The 27,881-nt window shown below is 42.9% G+C and overlaps 2 protein-coding genes and 1 non-coding gene across 5 annotated transcripts; all 3 read left to right on the forward strand.

Annotated features, from left to right (window-relative positions):
* Positions 1 to 27: 27 nt before the first annotated feature.
* Positions 28 to 8,480, forward strand: tfa (transferrin-a). The gene is made up of 17 exons (XM_069685296.1): positions 28 to 76; positions 177 to 325; positions 896 to 998; positions 1,111 to 1,302; positions 1,945 to 2,074; positions 2,299 to 2,354; positions 3,570 to 3,733; positions 4,149 to 4,299; positions 4,415 to 4,578; positions 4,689 to 4,785; positions 4,877 to 4,897; positions 5,381 to 5,542; positions 5,681 to 5,831; positions 6,873 to 6,940; positions 7,021 to 7,205; positions 7,771 to 7,963; positions 8,120 to 8,480. The coding sequence occupies exons 1-17, from the start codon at positions 37 to 39 to the stop codon at positions 8,164 to 8,166; spliced, it is 2,073 nt and encodes a 690-aa protein (XP_069541397.1). The 5' UTR covers positions 28 to 36; the 3' UTR covers positions 8,167 to 8,480.
* Positions 8,481 to 10,230: 1,750 nt separating this feature from the next.
* eif4g1a (eukaryotic translation initiation factor 4 gamma, 1a) lies at positions 10,231 to 27,328 on the forward strand. Of its 3 annotated transcripts, none has more exons than XM_069684050.1 (31): positions 10,231 to 10,648; positions 12,408 to 12,534; positions 12,629 to 12,712; positions 12,937 to 12,969; positions 14,058 to 14,237; positions 14,462 to 14,561; positions 16,308 to 16,459; positions 16,709 to 16,801; positions 17,746 to 17,821; positions 17,901 to 19,004; positions 19,113 to 19,201; positions 19,343 to 19,532; positions 19,817 to 19,950; positions 20,064 to 20,183; positions 20,452 to 20,853; positions 21,033 to 21,176; positions 21,291 to 21,527; positions 21,697 to 21,801; positions 21,947 to 22,279; positions 22,372 to 22,489; positions 22,575 to 22,677; positions 22,850 to 23,217; positions 23,305 to 23,426; positions 23,574 to 23,746; positions 23,892 to 24,017; positions 24,318 to 24,399; positions 24,498 to 24,596; positions 24,932 to 25,072; positions 25,187 to 25,268; positions 25,520 to 25,660; positions 25,867 to 27,328. In XM_069684050.1, the coding sequence occupies exons 2-31, from the start codon at positions 12,460 to 12,462 to the stop codon at positions 26,046 to 26,048; spliced, it is 5,388 nt and encodes a 1,795-aa protein (XP_069540151.1). In that variant the 5' UTR covers positions 10,231 to 10,648; positions 12,408 to 12,459; the 3' UTR covers positions 26,049 to 27,328. The 3 variants fall into 3 exon arrangements, with proteins under 3 accessions (XP_069540151.1, XP_069540153.1, XP_069540154.1); XM_069684052.1 differs by having other exon boundaries at positions 12,412 to 12,534; XM_069684053.1 differs by lacking the exon at positions 12,937 to 12,969.
* Positions 20,873 to 20,919, forward strand: LOC138612270 (small nucleolar RNA SNORD66). Its single transcript, XR_011309630.1, has one exon. It is a non-coding gene; the product is annotated as a small nucleolar RNA SNORD66 (small nucleolar RNA).
* Positions 27,329 to 27,881: the final 553 nt, after the last annotated feature.

Below are 27,881 nucleotides of genomic sequence, written 5' to 3' on the forward strand. Positions count from 1 at the left end.
GGACTGTCTGCTGACCTGGAGTCTCTGCTGCCCAACATGAAGCTTCTCCTCCTCGTGACGCTGCTCGGATGCCTCGGTAAAGGCTTTCAAAGATTATAACTGCAGGAATATTTAAATCATGAACATTGCTACACACTCAATTTTCTGCATTGTTTTTTATTCATGTGCATTTGCAGCTACCGTGTTTGCGGCCCCGCTTGAAAGTGTGAAATGGTGCGTCACGTCGGACCAGGAATATATGAAATGTTTGGACTTGGCACGAGCCAATGCGGTGTTCGCCTGCGTGAAGAGAAACAACGCTCTTGACTGCATCATTGCAATCAGGGTGAGGAGAGTACAATTATTTAGAGCGTACTATTACATCCCTTACCGACCTTCTAGCCTAGATTTAAAAATTCTAAGAAGAAACATTTATTTATATTATAGTATCAATTATGTAAAAAATACTTGTACTGTTTGTAATGCTCTCAAAATCTAAATAAGTTAAAATCGCAGACCTAACCCAGTAACTTTCGAAATACTTCAGTAAAGTGCAAGTACCTCAGAAGTCTCAATACATGGGACTATATAATAAAAACACTCACTATGTCATATGTCACGTTAGAACATATATGAATATTAACATTATAATTGATAAAAAGTATCAATTGACACATTTTGTGTGAATATAAAATACTTCGGTTGTCAAATAAACGGAGAAGATACAACAGTATAATGATTTTCTTTACAATGTAAAATAAAATAAAAGTTAAATTACGGCCTATTTTAACACAGTACAAAATGCACTACTTTACACCACTGCATTTAATTACCAAGAGATGTTTTGAAAATGCAAACACTCATGTTTCATTGAGCTTTTGTGAAGATGAAAAAAACTGCTGGTTGGTTTTTTCAGTCTGGTGAAGCAGATGCCATCACTTTGGATGGAGGGGACATCTACACAGCTGGACTGACCAACTACAACCTGCAGCCCATCTCTGCTGAGGACTACGGCTCCTGTAAGTTTACTAATCAGCTGACAACTACTAATGAAAATAACCAGAGAAGGAGGACGTTTAGCATTTTGTATGAGCTTTACGTGTTTTAACTTTGTGCGTTCTATATATCTAGCTTCAGAGACGTGTTACTACGCTGTAGCTGTGGTGAGGAAGGGCAGTGGATTTAACATCAATGAGCTCCGGGGGAAGAGATCCTGTCACACTGGTTTGGGGAAATCTGCAGGCTGGAACATTCCCATAGGAACTCTGGTGACCATGGGTTTGATTAATTGGGAAGGCATTGAAGACAAACCTTTGGAAGAGGGTGAGTTACACTTCAACAAACTAGATAAATACATTAATAAGTGAGCATTAGAGGTACTGGGAGGAGGTATTGTTACATTGGACTGACCAAGGCTAACATTTCCCCCGTTTCCACTCCAGGCTAAACTTAGCTTAACTTGCTGGCGTTTGCTGAATATCTCCTTTGCAAATAAGACAGTGGGTTTAATCCTCTTATCTAATACATACCAAGAAAGTGATAATCTTATATCTCAAAATGTCAAACTGTTTCTTTAACATTCCTTATTATTCAACAATGGTTGCCAATGAAAAATCGATCTCTCAGGCAGTTATCATGTTCATACATGAGATGATGTATCTGGTTTAATACAAGTTATGTTTAGTCATGTTTATTCATATTTTTTGGTATTTAAATTTAACTGAATAGATGTAAGTTGCGTTAGTGAACGTAAACGGTTTGCTGACTTCTTTTTTCTTGAAACAACTAAATAACACACTATTAACTTACCTTCAATATTATTATGGATTTCCTCTAGGATATAACAGTATGGGAAACGTTTGGGATAATGTGCATGACTCAGCAGAATACATAACATGGATCTTGTTTTTTTTAGACATTGCAAAATTTGAAAATCCAAATGATTCGGGATTATTATTGTTGCAGCGGTGAGCGAGTACTTCTTGGCCAGCTGTGTCCCTGGGGCAGAAGCGACCAGCAAACTGTGCAAGCAGTGCAAGGGAGACTGCTCCAGGAACACCAGGGAGCCGTACTACGGCTACGCCGGAGCTTTCCAGTCAGTATCAGTCTTTCTTTGATCCTGTTAAGTCCTAGCACGTTGCCCTCTATCTACCTCTACACATGAATCCTTCATATATGATAACTGACTGTAACTCTGGGACATTTTTATGTTATTTGATGTTTTCTTAAACCCTTTTTTCTCTCTATGAAAATGCACTGCACTTAGTTTAAAAAATTGTTAGTCGATGCACATACGATAAGCATTGCTCTATGTTATAGATGTCTGACGGAAGATGCTGGAGATGTGGCTTTTGTGAAGCATCTCACTGTACCGGGTCAGTATCACTTGTCATCTAATTTAATGTGTATTAAGTTATTGACAGATGATAATTCCAGCCAAATTAGCTGTTACAAATTTGTATTTAGAGACATATAGGCACGTACCAAGGGGTGGTAAAATAAAGCCTGTGCCGATATCATCGGTGGTGGTAGCGAAAGCCAGACAGGATCGCAAGCGGAGACCAGTTGACTTTCAATTTTTAATCCATATCCGACATCTCTCCTCTCGAGTTTTTTGGCTTCAGAAAAGCAAAAAATAAGACACACCGCTCTAAACTTCGAGGATATCTGCTGTCAGACTTGCAAATTCCATATGCACACTGTTTCAGCATTTCTCCTTCTGAAAGCTTGACCGGCCTCCGGTTACGGTTATGGTTGCTAATGTAGGATTGGACAGTGGCCAATCAAGGAAGGGGGCTTAGCGAAGAGTCAATTAAAGTTAATCACTCAATCAAGAAAAACATTGTGTATTTTTCAGTAAACAATGCAGCACGCAGAAATGTAAGTCTTGAGTGGAAGTCGTTTATCACTAACTGCTAGCTACATGCCCGGCATTTCACCGTTGTCCCCAGAGGCTATATTGTTGTGAGATTATAGCCCATGGGATCCGAGATTGGCCGTTATTCGACAGGACAGTTGAAGAGAGACAGGAAATGTGGGGAATAGAGAGTTGGGGATGATATGCACTAAATGATCACAAACCCCCGATTGCTGTGTCGAGGACTGTACGTATCCTCCACATGGGGCACCTGCTCCTCCAACTGAGCCAACCAGAGTATTATTCCAGTTAACTTTACATATTTTTTATTATATGATTTATATGATTAGATATTTCAATATCTCTCAAGAGAAGAGAAAAACTCCCATTTATTATTATTTAGATTAAAATAAAATCCAGTTTGTCCATCTTAAACGCAGCTTGTCTGTAGGTGGATACATTTAAACTGCTTTTTTTGCTGTTCTTACGGACTTTCCAATGTTTTTATTTTGTGAATGTACAGTTTGCTGAACTTACCCATATGAGGCCAAGTATTACTGTTAAATTGCACTTAGATTCATTATTCACAACGACTCTCACTCTTTATTGCCATAACCAATGTAATAAGTATGGGATAGGAAAAAGTTGTGAATAAATACTTATTTGCTACACCTCACTGGGTGATTCAGGAAGAAAAGACTTCACTTACTTTTTTGTTGTTGCAAACTTTCAGATGCTCAAAAAGCCGACTATGAGCTGCTGTGCAAGGATAACACCAGAGCGCCTATCGACCAATATCAAAGATGCCACCTGGCCAGAGTGCCCGCTCATGCTATTGTCACCCGCAAGGACACAGAGCTGACTGAATTTATCCATGCGAGCCTCGAAGCTGTAAAGGTATAACTCAAACTGGTATAACTCATCAGAAATGGAATTGGCCACCCCAGGTGTCATCCCATAATCTAAACTCTTATTATCTTTGTTCCCCGCGGGACCAATGTCACAACGAAATTATTCTGCTGTGTGGCAACAGGCTGCTAATAGCTTCTTTTTAAATTCATAAAAAATGAAGCATGTTTTATATTTTCAGTTTTGTATTATTTTTTATTTAAAAAACCCTATATACAGGAATGTCACACCTGAACGATTCCTTAATGTAAGTAGTTAGAGAAGAAATTATCAGTGCAGACAGAAATGGTTAATATATTTAGAAGCCCCTGGATGTAAGATGATTTATTTAAACATGTGACAGTTGCTTCACTATATAATGCAGTGCTAACATAATGAATCAGCATACTTTACGCATTTCCAGAATTTTGACCTCTTCTCATCTGAGGGCTACGGAGCAAAAGACCTGATGTTCAAAGACTCAACAGTGAAACTGGTGAAGGTGCCGCCAAACACAGACACCTTCCTGTACTTGGGTGCTGAATACGTGAGCATTGTCCGTTCCCTTAAGAAAGGTAAGCTGTAAATTAAAGCAGATTTAACACACACATTGACATATAAACCATCACACGAGCACATTTATTAGATGGCAGACAGTGTCTCATGGTTATGTTTTACGTCACTCTCCAGAGCCGACCTCAGGGGTTTCATCTGGTGCCGTTAAATGGTGCGCTGTGGGCCACGATGAGACAAGGAAGTGCGACACGTGGAATATCAACAGTGTTAGTGAAGGGACTGCCAGCATTGAATGCCAGAGAGCCGAGACAGTTGAAAACTGCCTTGAAAAGATTATGGTAAAACTGTCTTAGATTCATATATATCATAGGGTACAGGCTTTGAAAAATGTTTTGCTCTATTTTTAAGCATTTGTCTCTGATTATCTGTTGTCTCATCCATTGTGTAGAGTGGAGAGGCTGATGCGATGTCAGTAGATGGAGGACAGGTGTACACAGCTGGAAAATGCGGCCTTGTTCCAGTTATGGTGGAGCAGTATGACCAAGGTATGAGGCGTAGATAGCTCGACAGCTAGATAGAGTTTTATTCTCACCCTGTCGTCTTGACTAATATTTGTATCTCTGTCTCTCTCTACAGGGCTTTGCACCAACCCTGCAGGTAAGAAACCTGCCTTTGATTTTTATATCCTAAACTTTAAACACATGTCATTCAAGGTAGGAAAGGTGTATGATTAAGCTATAGATTACTCTTTGTTTATGTGTTCATTACTTCCTAACAATTGCGGAGGAAGTTTCCTTGAAATTATTGAAAACTTTATGCCCCCTCTGACTACACGTATTATTCAATGTAGACAAATTTCACATTATGCCACGTTCAGCTGACCTCCTTTGCTGTCAAAGACTTTGTATTTATTGCTAGCAGTTAACTGAAATCTAAATATCTGAAAGCAAATTGAAAAGTTTTCTCAAGTACCAAATTACACGGTTCTGTTTTAAGGAACATTTGTGGAAATAATATAATTCTGCAAATCAAAAATTAATGAATACATTTATATTTTCCAGCTCTTAGATAAACCTTTAAATTACTTTTCCAAGAACTTATTATAAATATTAATCTCTTCCTGGGCCTTCATTTTCATAGGTGCAGCCTCCTACTATGCTGTTGCTGTGGTGAAGAAGGATTCTGGGGTGACATGGGAAAACCTGAAGGGCAAGAAGTCCTGCCACACGGGCGTTGGCAGAACTGCTGGCTGGAACATCCCAATGGGTCACATCCACAGACAGACACAAGACTGTAACTTTAGTAAGTTAGAAATTATATTTCTGACAAAATAAAGGTGGAAAAATTATCTAGAAGAAAAGAAACATATTCTTAAAGAGATACTTCTGCTTGCCTCTTTCTCACCAACACGCCGTACTGACCACCTCTTGTTCTTCTCAGGTAACTTCTTCCCCAGTGGCTGTGCCCCCGGATCAGACCATAACTCTTCATTCTGTAACATTTGTGCTGGCAGCGGCAAAGCTGTGGGAGATGATTCCAAGTGCCAAGCCAATAATGATGAGCGTTTTTACGGCTATGCTGGAGCCTTTAGGTAAAACAAAACAGGCCAGTTATCCTCTGCATAAAAGTTTACAGTATGTGCATGTTTGTAAGAAGAATAGTTTTGGGAAATTTTCATCATTGCTTACAAAAAGATGATTAATACCACTAAGCTAGGCTTTCTTCAAAACTCTACCAGCCTCTCTGGAGTTCATTTTTTAATATTGTGTATCTAATTTGGCCTTTGTAATTTGAAATGTAAAATTTAAAAAAAAAAAAAAGGGGGCTTCACACCTCACCTTTTTACAGCTTCTCTGCAACATGCATCCTACTGTTTGCCAAGCAGTGGTTACTTAACGCTCACTAATACAAAAATGATCGTTTCACACTTCAGACAGTCGTGTATATCTTAAACAACATACATTGTATTTATTAGTAATGGTTAAGACTGATTGGCCTTCAGATATTCCTTCCTTCTTCAAGTCAAGCTTAGCTAACCACCGCAACTCAAGCCAATAAACTGTATAAAAGAGGTGGATGTAGCCTTTGGGTCTGACAAGTGATGCCAATGTGCAAGTGCCTTAAACCCGCATTCTTTGCAACGGCCAACAGGAGTTGCCTCCACTTGTCTTTTTAAAACTTGTCTTTTTAAATTCATCATGTTGTTGGTTTTGTAAATGATGGTCCTATTTAGAGTAAAATAGACTAAAGAATAAAGCAGAATATGCTTAAGGGAGTGGCTAACTTATGATTAACAACTCCCGACCACAGCGACTTTTAATTTAGGATAGAGGCGGAGCAATGTTTAACCACCCTCTTGTCCAAATATGGTCATTTCTGGCTCGTAAGTAAAAATGCCGACCGCTCCAATGCTGAACTGAAGTGGTAGATGTCTTATAGCTTTCGTCTACTTTTTATTATTACTGTCTTTACTCCAGCTCTGTACTTAAAACAGATAAAAGAGTGGCAATCAATCTTCTTAATTAAAATGAAACAAGCATTTAGCAAAAAATGTCAAATCTTTATTTACAGATCATGATGCTTCGGGGGGAAACTTAATTTGACCCGAGTTGTGTTTTTCATATCATTACAGATGTCTTGCAAAGGGTGAAGGTGATGTTGCCTTCGTCAAACATACAACCGTTCAAGAAAACAGTGATGGTAAGAGGCCGACACTGGCCTATATTCATCTCAACTATAACTGCAAGAGCATTTTTTCATGCCACCTGTTCTTGTTAAAGGCAATGGTCCAGCATGGGCTCAAGATTTGAGGTCTGAGCACTATAGTCTGATTTGCCCCGGGAAGAATGCCCCGCTGCCAATCACTGCATACGAGTCTTGCCACCTTGCTGTGGTGCCCGCACACGCTGTGGTGACTCGTCCAGAGAGCCACAACAATGTGGTCAGAATTCTCAAAGAGCAGCAGGTTAGTGGGGCTTTTTTTCAGGTTGCACTTAGTTGTTTGCATTTCAAAATATTACATTACAGTGAGTGAGTGACAGATTTTTTTTCCATGCTCTGTACGTTTTTTTTTTTTTTAGAAGAATTTTATTTATTTGTGTCATTCTTTATAGCACTCTAAGTTTTTTTTTCCTGTAGTGGATGCTTTATTTATTGTTGATGCTCCAAAAACTCTTGATTACTCTTCATCAAGAGTAACTTCATCCAACTCTACTTTAACTCATTCACGTTTTTTATGTTGCTTTTTTTAGATCAGTTTTCCTCCATTGTTTTGCTCGAATACACGCAAAGCAATAATTTTAAGCATGTGAGTTAAACTGCTTCAACTGGGTTTCACTTGTAGCATGGAGCCATAAGCCATACAGAGTGAAATTTAAAAAGGTGTTTTTGGCACATTTTCTTTATGTAAAAAGCATTCTTTTCACTCAGACCAACTTTTTTTCAACTCTTAACTCCCTGTTGACCTCTAACTTTAATATTGATGTGTAAGCGTGTTTTAAATGTTAATCTTCTCTTTAATTTTTTCATAGCTCAAGTTTGGTGGCAGTGACCCTGATGCCCAATTCAAAATGTTTGAGTCAAATCCAGTAAAGAACCTCCTCTTCAAGGACTCCACTAAGTGTCTCCAGGAGGTTCCGCCTGGAACAAGCTTCAGCCAGTTTTTGGGAGGGGATTATATGAATGCCATGGACTCACTCAGGGTTTGCAGTGATACTGCTTCAGGTTTGTACTACTGTACTGTGGGTTATATCAAGATTAACAGGACAGCAAATTAACAGGTTCACTTCAAAATTGCATGATTATAGCTGGGACTAATCTCACGCCATTTCAATATTTGTCTGCTCTGCATTTATCAATCGTTTTTTCTTTCTCAAACAGACCTGGAGAAATCTTGCTCTTTCCATTCCTGTCAGCAAAAAAATTAGCAGCGTCCGTGGATGATGTGGTGCCTCGTCCAGCCCTCCGTGATTCCAGCACCTTACCCACACTTCCCACCCTCATCTCAAAAATTGCATTTTGTATTTTCCTACTGATCTTGTTGTAGACTTTGTAGACGTATGAATTACAAACTGGTATACCGGGTTATTTCACTTATAGAATCTACAGATCAACCCTTCTGTGACCAATCATGCCCATGTGTTGCTATTTTCATGCTTTTTAAACATAATGTTACCGTTGTGATTGGATCACCTATGTTTTGTTAAGGTGGATTTTCCCAAATAAAGCCTTTTTAATGCTATTTTGTGTTCTCAGTTTGTTTTTGTAATAGTGTACCGTTTTAAGGCACTTATCCTTAAAACCTTCAAAAATTGCAGATAAGTAGTGTTATTGAGAGAGTGTATAAATGGACAAAATGATCAAGTTTGCTTCTGGTGCATTAAGAAGTCTTGAACAAACACCCTGGATTTTTGGTTTAAGATAAGTCATGTGTCCAGTCTAAATAATGGCTCTAGTCCAGTCGCTCTATAAGCAGCATCAAGAATTAAGCAATATAAAAACAGCTTTTTGGATGGGGTGACGGGACACTGCTCTGTGAATAACCTCAGAGGCCTAACAAAAAAAGGACTTTATCAAAGCCAAAAATCTGGCCAATAATACACAAAAATGTTGCATCACTGTGAACATTGACACAGTACTCTGACCCCATCTGGAGCATTAATTGGCAATGTTAGAACTTATGCAATAAACAAACAATTTCTCATTGAAGCTGTTGCCATCGCCAAAACAAACCTGCAATGAGGCCAAAGGGCAATAATTAACTTTGGGCCCTTATTGAACCCCATTTATTTGTGCACAATGTACACTGTGTACATTGTGAACCAAGGGCCTTCTACAGATTAAGCAGATTGAACTAGTATTAGTGCAGGAACCACTTTAAAGGCAACAAAACACTTAACAGGCATCAACATCGCCACCTATATCAAGTGAGTGTCTTCAACCTGTCACATGACTATCAGCATGTGGTCTAAAATGGCTTTTAGCTTTTGTTTTTCTGTAATATATTTTGTGTATCAATCAATTGGAGCAATCAATTAGCCTATCAAAATAATATGAATTAGAATTATTTTGATAATTCATCATCAAATTAATTTTACCATGCATAATATTCAAATATTTGCTGCTTTTCTTTGGTACGTTGAAGAGTACTTGGGTTTTACATTGTTGGTTTGAAGCCATCTGTTGGTGTAACTTTGAGCTTTGGGAAATTGTAATGAGCATTTTCACAACTTTTTGACAATTCATTCATAAAATAATTATAAAATTATCTTGATAATAAGCAGATAAGCAAATTAAAATAAATGTCAGTTGCAGCTCTGTTGTTTTCTTGTGATACTTTTGCTTGTATGCTTAGGCACTTGCTAGATTTTATTTAGCCCAATAGTTACATGAGAAAAAAGGACAGAACTCACTGAACAGACCACATGCTAAAATGTGGAAATACCACTTTTTTACTCTGTATTTTACTGTAGGCATATAAGAGATATCGGATTAGGCATTTATGAATTTATTGAAACAGTAGTAAAAGAAAAAGGGTTAGAAAAAAGGCTTAGCCTATATTGCCAATAGTAAATTAATACACTCTGCTTGGCAGAATAAAGAATATAAGATAGACTAAATAAAGAAAATTAATGTTGCTCTGTCACATTTTGCAGAAACTATTGATGTTGCAAGAAAATAAAATGAAGATTTAGTGAAATATACTATAATGATTCACTGTTAATACATTTCTGTATCAACAACAAATGCCAAAAAAAGGATTGATCTGAAATAATTATAATTTCAAAAAATATCAAAGGAAAATGTTCACATCTTCTCTGTGATCCCTCGAGAGGTAAGAAATACACAAATAAAGATAGGTACTCATTATCAGACTTTAGTAAGCTAAGGACTGAGAATCGGTCTGAGATCCTGCATCACATGATCAAGGAAACGGCATCAAATTTTAATTTTCCCGGAAGTTACCCATGCGACTCGGAGGCGCACCGGCTCCATAGACCAGAAACATCGCATTATGGCCTCGCTCTGAGCCTCCTGATGCGACAGTTGTGTACATACCCTACCGGCAATCCGTCACCATCGACGCCTTGATCATGGACCTCCGGTCCAGAGGCTTTTTTCGGGGCCATCGGAGTTGTCAATAGTACTCCCGAAGTACTATATTGTTTGATTTTGAGCACTGTCACTTTTGCACGCCCGGGGATTTAAACCGAAGTGACAGTAGTAGCACTCACCCCATCTGCCGGTCAGCTAACAAGCTAGCTCACTAAGTCAATAGCCAAGAAGGGCATCACTTTTCTGGAGTAAAGGACAAGGAAACTACAACACCACTACTTTCTTTAACAGAAGACTGATCAGAGGCCGAGTCCCCGAGTTCCCATCTTGCAACATATTCACTATTGAATCCTGGTAAGAATAAAACAAAGTGACGGCGGTTATGCTAGCTTAAAGTACAACCGAGCTTGGCTCCATGTTTGTCAAAGGCACACAGGCTAGCCGGAGAATGCTAGCTGGTTGAACAGGCCCTGCCGGCTGTCAGTTCACACATTAGGGGAGCTACACAGCTAATCTCGACCAGCACACGATACCGTATCAAACTAAATTAATCTGAATGTTTACTTTCTTGTATATTGTGTTCATCAAACTAATCTTGAGGTATTGTTGAGAGCTGCTGAGCCAAAGTCAACCTAACGTTTGCTGAAATGACAGCCCGGGTGCTCTCGTGGCTAATCTTCATCACCGTGATCACTGTAGGCTTCATGAGGTAACGCTAGTTAGCACTGACGCTCACGGTTCCGAGAATTTACAACGATTTTGACCGTTTTTATGGCGTATCTCTTTAAGTAAACAGTCTGACTTAAAACGTGATGTTATTCGCCTTGTTCGCTTGATTCACACTGGATTTGGTTGAGTGTCTGGTTGAAGGTTTCATTTAGTCACGGAGCTACAGGGCCTGTAATCAAATACAGCTCGTAGGACGGGGCAGGGCTAACCCGCTAACATTCACCAACAATAGCCCCACTGTAACCTAATCGTAACAAGTGTTGCAACATTATTGCTAGGACCGGCTTGTGTGTTGTTTTCAAATTGTGATTAACAAACATATCGTCTTTCAGTAAGTGGAAACTATCAGACTGTGTGTACGTTAAGGTTAAATGCGGTCCCAACGTTCAGCCACGTCGCGTCACTGAGCTGAGTGTCTGATGGTGGGACACGTAACGTTAGCCGGCTGTCGGCTAACGATTTAACCTGCTTCGGCCGGGAATACCGCCTCGCTAGCGGGCCATTAATATACATTTCGTCCTGTAACGTCGCTCAGACACGCACCAAAAAATTCCCCACACTGCCACATCGAATGACCGTTAACAAGACTGTTAGCCATCTCTGCCGGCAGAGCCATATGGCAGTTTTGTATACTGATGTCTAAAAGAAGCATGGCACGAGCTAGCAGCTAACGATAGTTCCTGTGTCAGCAGGTGGATAATGTATGACACGTCTGCGTGTAAAATTCGTCTGTTATTTATTGACTACAGCATTTTTTAGCTATTCCAGCTACTACACATAATCTATCTTAATGAGAAAACTGCAGTCATATTTTAAAAATGGATCTCGACTGGACGTTATTTGAGTGGATTATCTGCACATGTAGCTAGCACATCCAGGGGGCATTGAAGCCACTGTTAACACAGCAAATGAACTTTGACCTCAGGTATCCATTTTCTTCAATTCACTCATCTCTGGACCCATCCAAGTAATGATGTTTCTGTTGTATATGCGCTATAAGACAATGTTCAAACCATTATATGTAATCACCATTACTATTTGTCCCCTATTTGTATTTTTTGCTGTTTGTCCAAGTCATGATCTTCTAGAAAAGTATGTTTTTGTTTTTTTACTGCCATGGAGAGAACAGTGTTTTTGCAATTGTGATTAAATAGACATCATGCATGAGCTATTCAATATGCAAGTGAACTACATTGTAGGAGCTGGTGATGTTATCATAGGCGAAACCACAGGCCACACCCTCCCTGCTTGGTTAGATGTTGCCACACTAAAAGTTCACTTCTTCCGACAGTGTTGTCTGATATTTAACCTGTATTTTATCTCAATGCATGTGATTAACATTAAGCTTATTCTTTTTTATATTTCCTGCTCCTCTCTTCCCCAGGAAGGCTGGCAACACAACGCCACCCTAATGCAGAACCATAAAAGAACGTGAAATGAACAAACCACCACAGCCTATAACGGGACCCACTTCTGTCCCCAACCCTGCCCCATCCCCTGGATTGACACAGGTGAGAGCAACTGACCTTGTAAATTCTAAGGTTATTTTTTTGTAGATGTAAGATTGTTAACATTCATTTTTTCCTGCTTTTCTCACCCTTCAAGGCTGCCTACGGCCCTGGACAGCCCACTTCTCTTGTTTTTGCCACCCCTCCACCACAAATGAACTCTGCACCACAGCCAAGACAGGTATTGTTCACAGCACGTTTTTGTTTCTAGCATTCAGTGTCAAAGTATGATGATATTTTTTTTGCCGTGAATAAGACCCCTCCCTTTTACAAAGACTTCTGACATGGCTTCTTCTGCTCTACGGCTTTGGCTAGATCTGTGAACGTGTGTCTTGTAGCCTATTGGCAATCTTTCTCCTCGAATGTCAATCTTGACTTCTTTCCTCTCTTCTGCTGTCCTCCCAGTTTGCTGCAGGCCCCCGTACTTTACACCAACAGGTACTAACAACCCTCACTTTTCCCTACATCCCCTCTGTCTCCCTAGTATTATGCATGCTTTTAATTTCACATTTTGGAGAATTAAATGAGAATGCTGTGATTTTTATTAGAGCTTTTCCCGAGATATTTCGGTAGAGTTGTTTATCTCATTCTAAAAATACATATTTTTGAATAATAACTTGTGTCAGGTCACAGCGTTGACCACAGCCATTCATCCTGGTCCAGCACAAAACCACAATTTTCCCCCTAGACTATCTGCATTTGCAAGACCTCGTCCCAAACCTGCTTTTATTTTCTCAGAATAACTGATTGTCTTTTGTAGTCGGGTTCGATCGAAGACAATCCATAGGCTTTTTTTGCACCTTTAAATAACAATTGTTGACATAATGTCTGACTCGGGGTCGGCTAAAAAGTGAAATATGCAAGGCAATTAATTTTTGGAACCTGCAGCGTTCTTACATTTGCGTCAGGGCTCACATGTGCCCTTATTCTTTAACAACGCATGGCTGGGACCTGGAGGACTGCAGGGGACCCTAATTCTACGCAGACCTGTACAGTGTTGCATGTGCAGCTATTGTTGTCTGACCTTACTGTTACTCACGGCTGAGAGATATTTTACTGCTGCTTCTTGTACGCTTCCTTCTTACGCCTTGTAATCTCAACCTTCCGCATTGTCTCATGTCCTCATTTTCACCTTAATCTCACTCCCTCTCTTGCTTTCTGCTCATGTGTTGCGCGGCTGAAGGGTGGATACAGAGCATTACAGGTAACAGCTTTTCTCTTCGTCCCCCCCCTTTAACTCTGGCTAACCTCAGTGTAGCAGGGAGACATGACATTCAGTACGAATCAGACTCAGTGTAACCCAAGAACTGAGCTTGCTGTACACATTGGCAGCTGCTGTGAGTGCATTGCTGCTACCAGCTGAGGTTAGGTGTGTGTGGCTGGACACACACACAAGCAAAAGTGCTGCAACATTTTGGTTATTATACTATGAGAGTTAAGACAAACAATTTATATGTGAGGACACGGCTTTGCTCGTTCTGTGATCGCTCTTCATCCTCCTCCTTTCTTCCTCTTCTGTTGTCTAGACTTACTATCAGAACCGACCAGCCATGGCCGCCAGTGCTCCGAGGGTACAGACGAGTAGTGGCCCACGACCTGTCGGACCTACTCATGTCTACCCGCCGAGCTCCCAGATGATGATGATTTCCCAGCAGCAGCTGTCGTTCGCTGGCTCTCCTCAGGGCTACTTCATCCCCCCTGGACAGGTTTGTCAGAAAATCATTAACTGCTTGAACAACATGAAGAATCTGCTGCACATAAAAACACATTTGTACAAGCTACACTTATGTGTGAGTTCCTCTTGTGTCAGATAGCGGGTCAGCTTGGATAGTCTGGGCATGTTGTAAAAGCAGAGATCAACCTGAAGCTCTCACAACCTAATTGTTCCTTCCACTGTTATTGTTTCTCACTCTTTATTTTGTTCCTGCAGTACCGGGCCCCTTACATGCCTCCCACTCAGCAGTATCCTGTGACCAGCGGTACAGCAGGCTTCTATCCTGGAACTAGCCCAGCTGAATACCCGGGTTATGGTAAGGGCTTTAACCTGAAACCAGCCACAACCAAGCACAACCTTAAACATGGAGAATGATCAATTAAAAAAGGGGGTGACATATCAAACATCGGAAACCCAGATTTCACTGACACTTACAGTCGAAGCATCTAGTTTTAGTCCCAACCATTCACACACCTCTCTGCCATTAGGGTATCGCTGGGCATGTCTTGGTTTTGCTTGGTGCGTTTTAATGTCTTTTGTATGTGGTGACCTGCCAGTTTCATGTGGTCTGGCTTGATTCTGCTTTGGCTTATGTTCTTTCTATCTGCAGTCTCACCTGACGCTGCCTAACAGGTTCCATGAAATGGTTTTTAAACGAGGATTTCGTTCTTAAGTTGGATTCATGTAAAAACTTTGTGTCAGGGTGGGATTAAACCTCAGGAGGGGTCTAAGTTAAATAATTCTGAGAGTTCAAAAGGAGGACAAAAAGCATCATTTGATCCTCACCTGTGTTTCTGCTGCAAATGCTCATTGGCTGAAGGAAAACATTTCTACACACAAGGCAAACTAAAACATCCAATTTCATTAGCCAATACACTCCTGAGTCCAAGTACGTTCAGTGAAATGTATATTAAACTTTAAACCTTTTATGTAAGAAAAAGATGCAGCCAGGAACACGAGGTAAAAACACGGCAGAGACGTCGCTCATTTCATGGGACCTTTTTAACACCCTGCTTCCTCTGGATCCTCTCATTAACTCATTCTGCATCTGTCTCTTCCTGCCCTCTCTCCTTTCTTTCCTCCCTCTCCCGTCCCCTCACTCCCTTCCTCTTGTTTGCTGCGTTGGTTCAGAGCCCTCTCTTGCTGCGAGGGAGAGGCGGGGTGGTGGGGGGAGAGGGGGCGGGCGAGAGAACGGCCGTCTCTCTCTCCACGGTGCTCCTCTCACCTCCCAGCGCTACCCTGGTGAGTAGTGTGTGTGCTTGTGTGTCGGCCAGCAGGCTTTAGTGGCAAAACTTCTCTGTGGCACTTCCTGTCTCTGATAGTGTTGTTAATGTGTTGTTGTTTTTTTCTCTTGGTTATTCGCACACGTTTACTTATTTGGGTCTATTAAATATAGTAGTTCTAAATGATTATCAAACTACCAGACAGCACACCTTTTATTCATGCACACTGCGTCAGTGCAGCATATGATCATTCAGGTGGTAGACGGCAACGCACAATGTATTTGCCTTTTATGTATTAGATGTTTTCCCCTCACATACACTTAATGGACTGTGCTGCCTTCAATGTCCTTCAACGGTCGGGAAGAAAATGAAAGTGTGGCCGACAGTGTGGCAGCCAGCCCTCTGATTTCTTACTTCCTGTGTACTTACACGTGCTTCATTCTGAAACTCCCCTTCACAGTTGACACGTGTAAGGTTTTTATTGAATTATGTATTTCATGCGATTACTAATTTGTGTGTTGGATGATAATCATGGCTGTTTAATACACAACACAGGGACATACAGCCTCTGTCCAACCTTTGCAGCCTGGCTATAACTCTAAAACAGATGCTATAACACAAATAGATGAAGAATCAGCTCCCAGATGAGTCGATATTATAATAATAATAATAATGATAATAATAATAATGCATACAGTTGATTTAAAATGTATATATATTCTTATCCACACAACTCATAATGTGTTTCAGGGTTTTCCCCAAAAACTAAATCCACATCTGGTGCTTTGCATATTGTCTCTCCTTCATTAATGCTGTTTCGTTTCATTCTAACCTTACAGCAGGGGCCTACTATCCAGCTCAGCCGCAGTACTCTCCGTCTGTCCAGCCTGCACAAGTCATGATCAACCCCGCCCAGCAGCAGCAACAAGCCCCGCCTCCTCAACAACCGCCGGCACAGACACAAGGCCCACCAAAGAGGGAACGCAAACCGGTAGTGTGTCCCAACAAAAGGGCAAGCGCACCTCTTGTCTGAGGTCAAAAAAAAAAAAATTGAATGGGCAGAAGTGTTTTGTCTGCTCAATGTGGAACTTTCTCTTTTACCTGAAAATAACAATAGTTTTATTATGATGTGCAGCACCTACACATTAGCAGTGACAGGGTGGTTGCATGCTGCTTGTAATTTAATGTCGGGCACATGTTCTGTGGAAACGTAACCAATATTTACCTTGTCATCTGATAGATAAGAATACGAGACCCCAACCAGGGCGGGCGCGATATCACAGAGGAGATCATGTCAGGTGGAAGGTCCACCACTACACCGACTCCCCCACAGGTAAGAATGACTGGTTTCTATTGGCTGGTTTAAACTCTGATCTGAAGCAACCATGTTTTTATATGTAGGTGGAATCAGGAGGGTTTTACTTGCTTATGTTGTACTTATTTTATTTACGCAAGTTTGTGTTATTCTGGCATTATGGTAAAGTTTTTCTTATTATAGAAAGATTAATTGTTGGCAGGTGGTTCAGCTACTTTATGTGTGGGAAGTAAAATGAATGAAAAACACACAAGATGGTAAAAAAACAACGTGTGGTAATAACAGTAAGAACAAATCTGTTTGTTAAAAGGTGCACAGCATGAGTTGCTTTGTGCTGTATTGTAATTTTAAAGAAACAAACGATGACATCGGCCCCTTTTACAGCTCACATGGTAGAGTGTGAACCCAGTGTACAGAGCAGCGGCGCCAAGTTAGAGTTCAACCCCCTGCCCTCGGCTGCATGTCATTTCCTCTCTCTTCCCAGTGCTCTCTACAGCTTTCACCTTCCAAAAAAAAATCCTTAAAAAAACAAAACTATGACATTTGGTCGCTTTGTATGAACAAAGGAAACATTGTCAGAGAAAACAATGCACAGCTTAGTTATTCTTTCACTCAAGCTCCAAACTTATTTATTTTATTTATAGAGGTGATTGCATGTTTTCACCCGCTTTGCGTTAACATCTTATTAACAACACAGCAAATTTTAGCCCTGTGTTTCTCCGAGCAAACAATATAAAGCCAAAGCAAATGCACACAAATATGCACTCATTCTTGTGAGCGGTGATTATATATTTACTGAGATGTCAGTCGTGTCGGGAAAAACATTAGAAACACCAAAATTAAACAACAAGAAATGAGAATGACCTGAACGACCTCAGAGTTTAATCAAAATGTCTTGGATGGATCTCAATTATTCTTTTAAAATGGTTGTAAAAACACTAAATACTGTTCTGTGACTGCAGGCCTCGATAGCAGATGGAAGTCCTGCACAGACAAATGGGGAAATTATACAGCCTGTTACTACAGCGACTAGAAGAGGTGAGTGCTTTCTCTCCATTTGTAGTTTGAATAAAAATATGCAGTGCCATGTTTTTCTTATTGTGGTTATTTTTCCCAGATGAAAGCATGGAGCCTCCTGCTAGCGCTGAAACCCCGCCACCTCCTGCCACAGAAAATACAGAGCTCGAGGTGGAGGCCAAAGAGGAAATGGACAACCAAGTTACACCGCCTGCTGAGTTACCCTCACAAGCTGTAGACCCTGCAGCTGCTATAGACGTGCCATCCCCATTGATAAAGGACCAGCAGTCTTCCTCCTCCCTCCCTCCCGCAGCAGCAGCAGCAGCAGCAGCAGCAGCACCTACTACAGCTCCTGCCGAGGCAGTAGATAAAGTCGATACTAAAGTTGGCGACACAGTAGACGCTCCTGTCGTCCCTTCAGCGTCATTAGCAGCACAAGAGGCACCCGCCAAAATGGAGGAACCACAGGCTGCCCCAGCTCCAGCTGAGGAGGCATCAGAAAAGGAGGAGACGAAAACTGAAGAGGTACAAAAATTGGAAAAAGAGGAGCAGGCGGTCGTGGCTGAATTGGAGCCTGCAGTTGAGGTGGAAGTAACAGCTACCCCTGTTAATGAGGCGAAAGAAGAAACAGCCACAAAGGCAGCAACTGAAGTTTCCCAGCCTGCACAGGAACCTGCTGCTCCACCAGCCCAGAGTGCTGCCCCACCAGCCCAGAGTGCTGCCCCACCAGCCCAGAGTGCTGCCCCACCAGCCCTGAGTGCTGCCCCACCAGCCCAGAGTGCTGCCCCACCAGCCCAGAGTGCTGCTCCACCAGCCCAGAGTGCTGCCCCAAGCTCCGCCCCTGCCCCTGCCCCTGCCCGTGAACCTTCCCCTGCACCTGCACCTGCCCCTGAACCTGAACCTGAAGTTGAACCCACACCAGCTGAACAGGCAGAGCCTCTTCTCTCAAACGGCCTCCCTCAGGACTCTGAAGAACTGTGTGAGGATATGGCGTTTTCAGACACTAAACCCCTTGACAAGCCTGACGCTTCTCAATCTCAGGAATCCACACCTGTGGCTAAGACGGCGACGCCAGCCCAGGAGGAGGCGGTGGAGGAGGAGAAAGAGGAGGAGAAAGAGAAGACAGAGGAAGAGGGCAAGGAGAAAAATGATGACGCCCTACCCACATCTGTTCGCCCTACAGAGGAATCTACTACTATGCAAGGTAGGGTGGAGTTGATTCTCACCTGTATTTATGATCATCAGATGTGTCATGCTGGTGTCGACTGCTTGGGTTGTTTTTAATGTTTTTAACTTTGTACTTCTCTTGAAGCTGCTATGTCTGTGCCAAAGAAGAGGAAGAACATGAAGGAGTTCAACAAGAAGGAGGCCATCGGAGACCTCCTGGATGCCTTCACAGAGGTGTGTATGAGACCACATTACAACAAGAAACAATATAACGAACACAGCGTTGTGGTATTTAAGTGCCTCAGTAGTTTTGGCCATATCACTCTGTGGAGTAACTGCCATGACACCTATCTTTCCCCGTTATATTTGCCGCAGGAGCAGGATGCCAAACCTGCTTCTGAACCCTCGTCCACTCAGCCCGACCCTGTTCCTGTTGCTCCCGCTGAACCTCCCGCCGAGGTTGTAGACGAGACCTGGGAGGAGAAAGAGGACAAGCAGAATGCAGATCCTGACAAGTCTAAATCCACACCTGAGCCAAGTGGGCAGAAATACCAGTACAAAGAAGGTAAGTTGTGACTGAGAATCAACAGAAGCATGATGACAACACGATGCTCACCTGTAGTGATCCTTAAGTTTTAAATCAGTAGTTAATATAAAAAGGTCCTTGTTTACATCCTCTACATTTTATAATTTTTTGCAACATAAGTGGAATATAAGGGGCTAGATTTAGGCTGGCTACACAGCTGGCGCGTTATCCTTTCCAGCCTCATAGACTCAAAGCTCCTTGCATACAGATTACAACGTTACATTTAATCCTCTGCATTCACACATGCCTCGTCCGTCCCTCAGAACAATGGAAGCCGATTGATCCAGAGGAGAAGAAGCGGTACGACAGAGAGTTCCTCCTTGGCTTCCAGTTCATCGGCGCCAGTATGCACAAACCCGAGGGCCTTCCCACCATCAGCGATGTGGTCCTGGATAAGGTACGTTGATGTTTTTTTTAACACCATTAGCATAACTAGTTTTTGAATGTACCACATTGATTGTGATGGTGAAATAGGGAACTTGACACACCTGCCTCTGGCTTCACTTTCAGGCGAACAAGACTCCACTGCGGCCTGCTGACCCCGCTCGCATGATGAATGTCGGCCCTGATTTTACTCCCTCATATTTGGGAAACCTTGGAAGCAGATCGGTGGGAGGACCACGAGGCCCAGTGAGTGAATTTGTCTCTTTCCTTACTGGATTGGTTTATTAGGACATTTTGTTCCCTTTTTCTTCATTATCATGCAGTGATGCTCTAGTGTTTCCCCAGGACACAGACGTTTTCTCTGTCCCTTTTAAATTTTAATGCACACTCAGGGCACAAACCTAGCAACATCGCTGATCATGATTATGGAAAAAATCATAGTTCACTGTGTTTTAGTTGTTGAATAATGTTTCCTTTCTAAACTTGCAAAAATGCATCCCTCCCTCTCCTTTAGCCTCCTGGGCCACGTCGATCCCAGCAGGGTCAGAGGAAAGAGCCCAGGAAGATCATCAGCAGCATGTCCCTCAGTGACGACGTGCAGCTCAACAAGGCAGAGAAGGCCTGGAAGCCTACAGCCAAGAAGTCCTCTCGCAGCCGCGCCCCAGAAGAAGAAGCCGCCGCCGCCACAGACGACGATCCTGAACAGGCCAAGACTCAAGAGCTGTTCAAGCGTCTGCGCAGTATCCTCAACAAGCTGACCCCTCAGAAGTTCCAGGAGCTGATGAAACAGGTGTCGGACCTGACGATAGACACGGAGGAGAGGCTGAAGGGAGCCATCGACCTCATCTTTGAGAAGGCCATCTCGGAGCCCAACTTCTCTGTGGCCTACGCCAACATGTGCCGCTGCCTTATGGGGGTAAGTAGCGCGAGAGTGTCCGTGTTTTTGTGCCACTGAGTGCTAGTGATGGTGTTGAGGAACTGATGGAGCACGCTGCTCATTTTCACATTTTTATAATCAAGTTTTTACTGCATGTAATTATTAGTAAGATTAAATATATAAATACATCTAACATTGTAATTCATTTCTTCCTTCAGTTGAAAGTCCCCACCACAGACAAGCCAGGAGTTACTGTGAACTTCCGCAAACTGCTGCTCAACCGCTGCCAGAAAGAGTTTGAGAAGGACCAGGACGACGCCGAGATCTTTGAGAAAAAGCAAAAAGAGATGGAAACCAAGGAGGTACGACCTCTAACCTTTTCCCTTCACTGTCCCATCAGCCGCAGTTCTGTTATTAATTAAGACAAAGCTGATCATTTTACCCCACCGCTGAGCACAACTTGTATCTGCCCTCAGGGAGAGGAGCGCGAGCGTATGAGGGTGGAGCTTGAGGAGTCTAAAGACCAGGCCCGCCGCCGCTCGCTGGGTAACATTAAGTTCATAGGAGAGCTCTTCAAGCTGAAGATGCTGACGGAGGCCATCATGCACGACTGTGTAGTGAAACTACTGAAGAATCATGATGAGGAGTCTCTGGAGTGTCTGTGCAGGCTGCTCTCTACGATCGGAAAAGACCTGGACTTTGAGAAGGCCAAGGTAAGTAAAGCATTTACAGAGCAGTGTAAAATATTCAGTCTTAAGGCTTTTTTTTGTGTGCCACGTGTCTGAGGAAACAGCCCTCTGAAATAACACTCTTTATTAATCGTATACATTCCACATTTGTAGCCATGACTCATTAAAGCCTCTTTTGCTGTGTCCCCGTTAGCCTCGCATGGATCAGTATTTCAACCAGATGGACAAGATCATCAAAGAGAGAAAGACCTCGTCCAGAATCCGCTTCATGCTGCAAGATGTCATAGACCTCAGAAAGGTACATAATCCATCCATCCTAAGATATAACAATAAGACGGAACAAGTGATGACTCATGCTACGAATTATTCCTGAACCATCAGAACTGTTGAATATTGTGTGTGGGGATATAAAAGGTGTTCATCTCTCTGTCTCTGATCAACAGAATAACTGGGTTCCCCGCAGAGGAGACCAGGGTCCTAAAACCATCGACCAGATTCACAAGGAGGCGGAGCTGGAGGAGCACAGGGAGCAGATCAAAGTCCAGCAGCTCATGTCCAAGAAAGATGGAGGAGGAGGAGGCGGCGGTGGAGGTGGAGGTGGTGGAGGAGGAGGAGGAGGTGGAGGAGGAGGGGGCAGGATGGGTGGAGGCATGGGAGGCCGAGGCCCTCACACGCCAGGCGGCAGAACCAGCCAGCCTCAGGATGAGGGCTGGAACACGGTGCCCATCTCCAAGAACAGACCCATCGACACCACCCGCCTCAGCAAGATCACAAAGGTGACATCCGAGTCTCACAAGAACACTTCCGCAGCGACGGTTTGGTACTCACGTGAATGTGTATGTAACTCGTTTGTTTATGTATTCTTCAGCCCGGCGCTCTGGACTTCAACAATCAGCTGTTGGCTCCAGGCGGGAAAGGCATGTGGGGCAGCTGGGGCAAAGGCAGCAGTGGAGGAACTGGAGCTAAACCAGCAAGTGGAGAGCAGGGTAAACAAGCTTCATTAAAAAAGACAGCGTGATTTTAAGTAGATTTTTAGTGCTCGTTGTGTTAATCTGTTCTTCTCCTTTGTAGATCCAGGTCGTCCAGCTACGAGCACACTCAACCGCTTCTCCGCCCTGCAACAGTCCGGTTCTTTGTTGTCTTCATCGGACTCTGATCGCAGAGTTCCTCAGAGGTATTTGGCACCTGTTTTTCCTTCACCTGGTCCTTGTTAGTGCACAAACATACATGACAGATGTGTATTAGTCACATTTAAGATGATTTACAGGTAGCATGTGAGCTGTTTAAATCAGATTTCATGTCATTGTGCTAAACGTTGCCCTTTGTGTCTCATTCACAACCTTTAGGTCAAGCTCCAGCCGCGAGCGTGCCGGCGACAGAGACAGGGGTGATCGCGACAGGGAACGATACGATCGCTTCGATCGCAGCGAGGGACGGGAAGGCCGTGACGACAGGAGCAGCCAGAACCAAATCACCAAGAGAAGCTTCAGCAGAGAGTCGCAGGAGCGCGGCGGGAGGGGCGGAGACAGCCGAGCTACAAACGAGCCCGTGCGTCGCGTCGCCAGCATGACCGACGATCGGGACCGAGGAAGCCGGGACCGAGGAAGCAGAGACCGAGGTAGCCGGGACAGAGGAAGCAGGGACAGAGGACACAAAGACCAGGGAAGCAAAGACAGAGGAAGCCGGGACAGGGGCCCAAGCAAAGACCTCACAGGTGAGAAACAGTAAAGATGGGAAATAGATGTATACACAGTGACTGGGATGCTGCAGGTATGGTGCTTAACTTCTCTTTTCTTTGCAGCTAAGCGTGAGAGCGCCCCCACTCCTCCTCCCTCTCTTCAGAAACCCTCCCTGACCGAGGAGGAGGTGGAGAAGAAGGCGAAAGCCATCATTGAAGAATACCTCCACATCAATGACTTGAAGGTACAAACATGACACAGCGCCACACTCGGCTCGCCACAAAGTGAACTGTGATTAAACGCACATCATCAGACTTACCAGCAAATGCTTGGAATGTGAAACAGCTCTGATGGCCCGCATTGTCCGTGTCTTCTTCCTCTGGTGCTGTAGGAGGCGTTGCAGTGCGTGGCAGAACTCAACAGTGGCTCGCTGCTCTACGTGTTTGTGCGGAACTGCGTGGAGTCCACGCTCGAGCGCAGCACAATCGCTAGAGAGCATGCGGGCATGCTGCTTCACCAGCTTGTGAAGGCGGGGTCATTGCCCACAGCGCAGTACTACAAAGGGTGAGCGTTCAATAAAAGGATGAACATGATCACACCGTGTTTCAAGTATCTGTAAAGTTTCACCTTTTTATATTATGATTATTTGCTCTTGACAGACACATTTAGATGAAAATATTCTAACAAAGGCGTTTGTTTGTTGCCGTAGGCTCGAAGAGACCCTGGAGGCAGCAGAAGACACAGCCATAGATATACCTCACATCTGGCTCTACCTGGCTGAACTCATCACCCCTATGCTCCACGAGGGAGGCATCCCTATGGGACAGCTCTTCAGGTGAGCTACAGCGCTGGAAGTTAACATGAATTTTTTCATGAAATGTAACTGAAGACGACTTTTCTTGGATTGCAGTCTGCCAGCTATTAACTTTAACTCAGAGCTCTTTTTCCATTAAAAAGCATTTGATAGTCTTTTTTGAACAAGATACATCTTTTTAAAAAATCGTCAGTAAGACAGAAAGCAACATTTTCAGGATGCTAACATGGCTCTAGCCCCAACCATTCACAAACCATCAAAGTTGAGTAATTTGGTTAAAAGAAAGTTGAAAGTCTAAAACTAGTGTGACCGTGTCTGCAGGGAGATCTCGAAGCCTCTTGTGCCTCTGGGGACCGCTGGCGTGCTGCTGGTACAGATCCTCAAGTTGCTCTGCAGCGAAATGGTATGTCATTATATACTGTTGACATAAATATAATCAAAGTACAGTGTTTGATATATTGACTTATTGGTTTGGATGTTTTTTTTTCCTTTTTCTGTCAGACCCCTAAGAAGGTCGGGGCCATGTGGACAGAAGGTGGCCTGAGTTGGAGTGAATTCTTGCCTGAGGATGAGGATGTCAACAAGTTCGTCAGCGACCAGGTCTGTAGGATGCTGCTGAAGTAAAACAAGGAACACCTGAAACAAACACTCAGGCTGTGATGGCTGCTTGTCTTGATTTTAAGACCAGTTTGAAATAGTAGAAGTAGAAATAATGTTCTCTCCTAATTAAGTGAAGGAAGAGGAAAATAAAGAAATACTAAACACTCATACAGAGAAGACATACTGTGTGTTGTGCTTTGGTCCTGTTTTTGTTTCAGTGTTTGGTTGTTTACCTTTTAAAAGATTTAAAATAAATAAAGATTTAAAAGCACTTACAAATTGATTTCTCGTAGGAGCAACTTAACTTATCTTTGTGTGTTTTTATTTACATTTAGGAAGTGGAGTTCACCACAGGAGAGGAGATGGAGTCAAAGGAAGGAGGTAAGAAGGTCCTCACCGGAGAGGAGCTCAGCAAACAGCTGGACAGACTCCTGCAGGACAAGGCCAACAACCAGCGGATCAGAGACTGGGTGGAGGTGAGCGGACCGCTCCTGTTTTATTCAGCAGGTTTTCAAACATTAAAATATCGTACAGTCCTATTTAAACGATGATTAGTAATTTATTCCCCCTTCCCTTTGTTTTTTACTCAGGCTAACTTGGACGAACAGCAATCTGCTTCCAACCAGTTTGTACGAGCATTGATGACAGCAGTGTGTCAGTCTGCGATCATATGTAAGTACGACTAATTCAGCATGTTCAAAGCAGCTGCTGTCTATTTGTGGCTGAAGTGATCCTCTGTCTGTTAGTCATCACCACATGAATTTTCCACAGGGAAACATTGTGACTATAATCCTCTTAGCACATCACTATATCAGCTATAAACACCCACATTGTAATATATAAATTATTTTCATGGCACTTGATTTTTTATCCCCTTCATGGTTTGTCTGATCACACGTTTGTTTTCTTGCTCATCGTTTCAGGTGACAACCCGTACAGGGTGGATGCAAAGCAGATAAGCCAGAGGGCCAGCCTGCTGCAGAGATACCTGTGTGATGAGCAGAAGGAGCTGCAGGCCCTGTACGCCCTCCAGGCTCTGATGGTGCACATGGAGCAGCCAGCGAGTGAGTGTCCTGCTGTTAATCTGTACATTTAGCTCTGACATGTTGCTGCTGGCACCATAAAGACAGTGGTGGACAGTATGAGCCTATATGAACTGCTGCAGGAGGAGAGAGAAGATAACAGTCCTTATAGTACAACAACCCTGCTAACTGTGGCCAACTCCCTACTGTTCAGTCGATACTGATCCCTCTGTGTTCTGTCCCTGCAGACCTGCTGCGGATGTTCTTCGACGCCTTGTACGACGAGGACGTCATTAAAGAGGAGGCCTTCTACAAATGGGAGTCCAGCAAAGACCCTGCGGAGCAAACAGGCAAAGGTGTGGCCTTGAAATCAGTCACCGCCTTCTTCACCTGGCTCCGCGAGGCTGAGGAGGAGTCTGACAAGGAATAAATAACACAGACTAAACTGAAAGCTGCCGCCCCCCTGTGGCAAGGCGGGGGCTCTGCAGGCGGCTGCTGAGATTCAAGGACAATATTGCCAGAGAGGCAGACTCAAATCAATCCTCAATGAGGATAAATCTTTATTATGTTTTCTTTTCTCAGAGGGATGGACTCAGAAAACAATCATTTCTCTCTACCCTCCCTCTCTTGCTTCCTCATTATTTCCCCACCTGCTTGTGACAGCAAGTGTCCTCATCAAATAAACTTGAAAACTGATTCAGCAGGATTGCTTGATAACGAGGTGTGAAGTATCCCACATCACTACGAAACCTTTTTATTCTTTGGTCACAATAACACAAAACCAACAGGCTGCTTTTTTATGGTTCTAGATAATTCTGATGCCTAACATCTTCTCTGAGAACAGACCGCAGGGCGTGTGGTGTAATGGGTTCCCTGATCCGTGGATTTCCTCATGTGTGTTCAATCCAAACTCGGCTCTTATGTCTTTGTCCCTTACTGGAGTGTGCAGCATGACTGAAGTGTGTTTCTATTAATGATAACCGTGGACGAAACGTTGACAAATGTACATGAACTAATCTTAATTTGACGGATGGAGTTTTTAAAGCATAGGTCGTCTATTTTCTCTTCCTGTTTCCCCATCATGAATTTAGAGGGCAGAAGCGCGGAGGACTGATGCTGACCTTTGATCTCGACTACTAGGGGGTGGTCTTAATGCTTCCTCTAAGCCATCCTCTCCCATCCCCAGTAGTGAACCACACTGACTGACTCTTCATCTTTACCTCTTCTATACTTAGACCTGAGCTGTCGTAGAGGACACTTAATGACCCAATCACCGGTAAAACTTGAAATCTACAGAAAATTGACTTGATGAAATATATAAAGTTAAAAAAAAAAACACAAAAAAAAGACACAACGCAGAAATGATCCGAAAGCCTTTTCTACTCTAAGTGGAAACTTATTTCAGGAGCGTTCTGTAAATATATAATAATATTAATAATAATTAAAACGTTTTTTTTTTCAGTTTTATTTTTCAGAAACGATAAATTGCTGATGTAATTGCAGTGTGTCCTTTTCCAACAGAAGCCGCAGTTGTCCAGATGCAGAGAGGTGCTTTAGATAATCCATTGATTATTATTATTATTAGTTGTATTGGAATTTTGTAAATATTTTTTTTTGCTTTCTTTATTTAAGAAATTATTGCTTCTTTTGCATCGGAAACTGGAAAGATGAGGTAACGGAGCATTGCAAATAAAGGACTTATTAAGTTGCTGAGAAGAGTTCACGTGTGTCTGAAATGTGTCCGACGATCCGGCGCTTGGAACCGTCCTTGTCACCAGTCCACATTCAATTTGGGGTTGTATAAGTCATAGTAGAAATCAAAAGCACCTTCTTTCAGTCACAGCAGGGCTTCAACTCCTGGTTTCATGTTCCCTTTATATTCAAATAATTCCAGTTACATGACTTGAGGGAACGTGAGCTTTAAAAGAGTTGCAGAACTGGTAGGGTAAAGTTTCTGTACTCTATGTACTCGGTTGCATCCTACAGGCCTTTTTCACAGCGGGTATTTTTACATCAGGAGGAAAAGCGCAGGTGTTTATAGCAGCATTAATGATGGCTGTATTCCATTTAGCTGCTTCAATTTCATGGTCCTGGTTGTGTGCATGGTGACTGCCTGTCATGGCTTTCTCAGACACCTGAATAGAACAGAACCATTGTTAAAGTTATTATTGACACCTGTGGTTTTCCTCCTGTTGGATGGAGAAATGTCCGCTGTGAAATAAGCCCACAATGTGCTTAGTACAGAGCTGTAGGGCCACTGCAA

This window comes from Semicossyphus pulcher, unplaced genomic scaffold (assembly GCF_022749685.1).
Source record: "Semicossyphus pulcher isolate SPU_LCO1_2020_fin unplaced genomic scaffold, fSemPul1.0.p SCAF_7, whole genome shotgun sequence".
Lineage (NCBI taxonomy): Eukaryota > Metazoa > Chordata > Actinopteri > Labriformes > Labridae > Semicossyphus > Semicossyphus pulcher.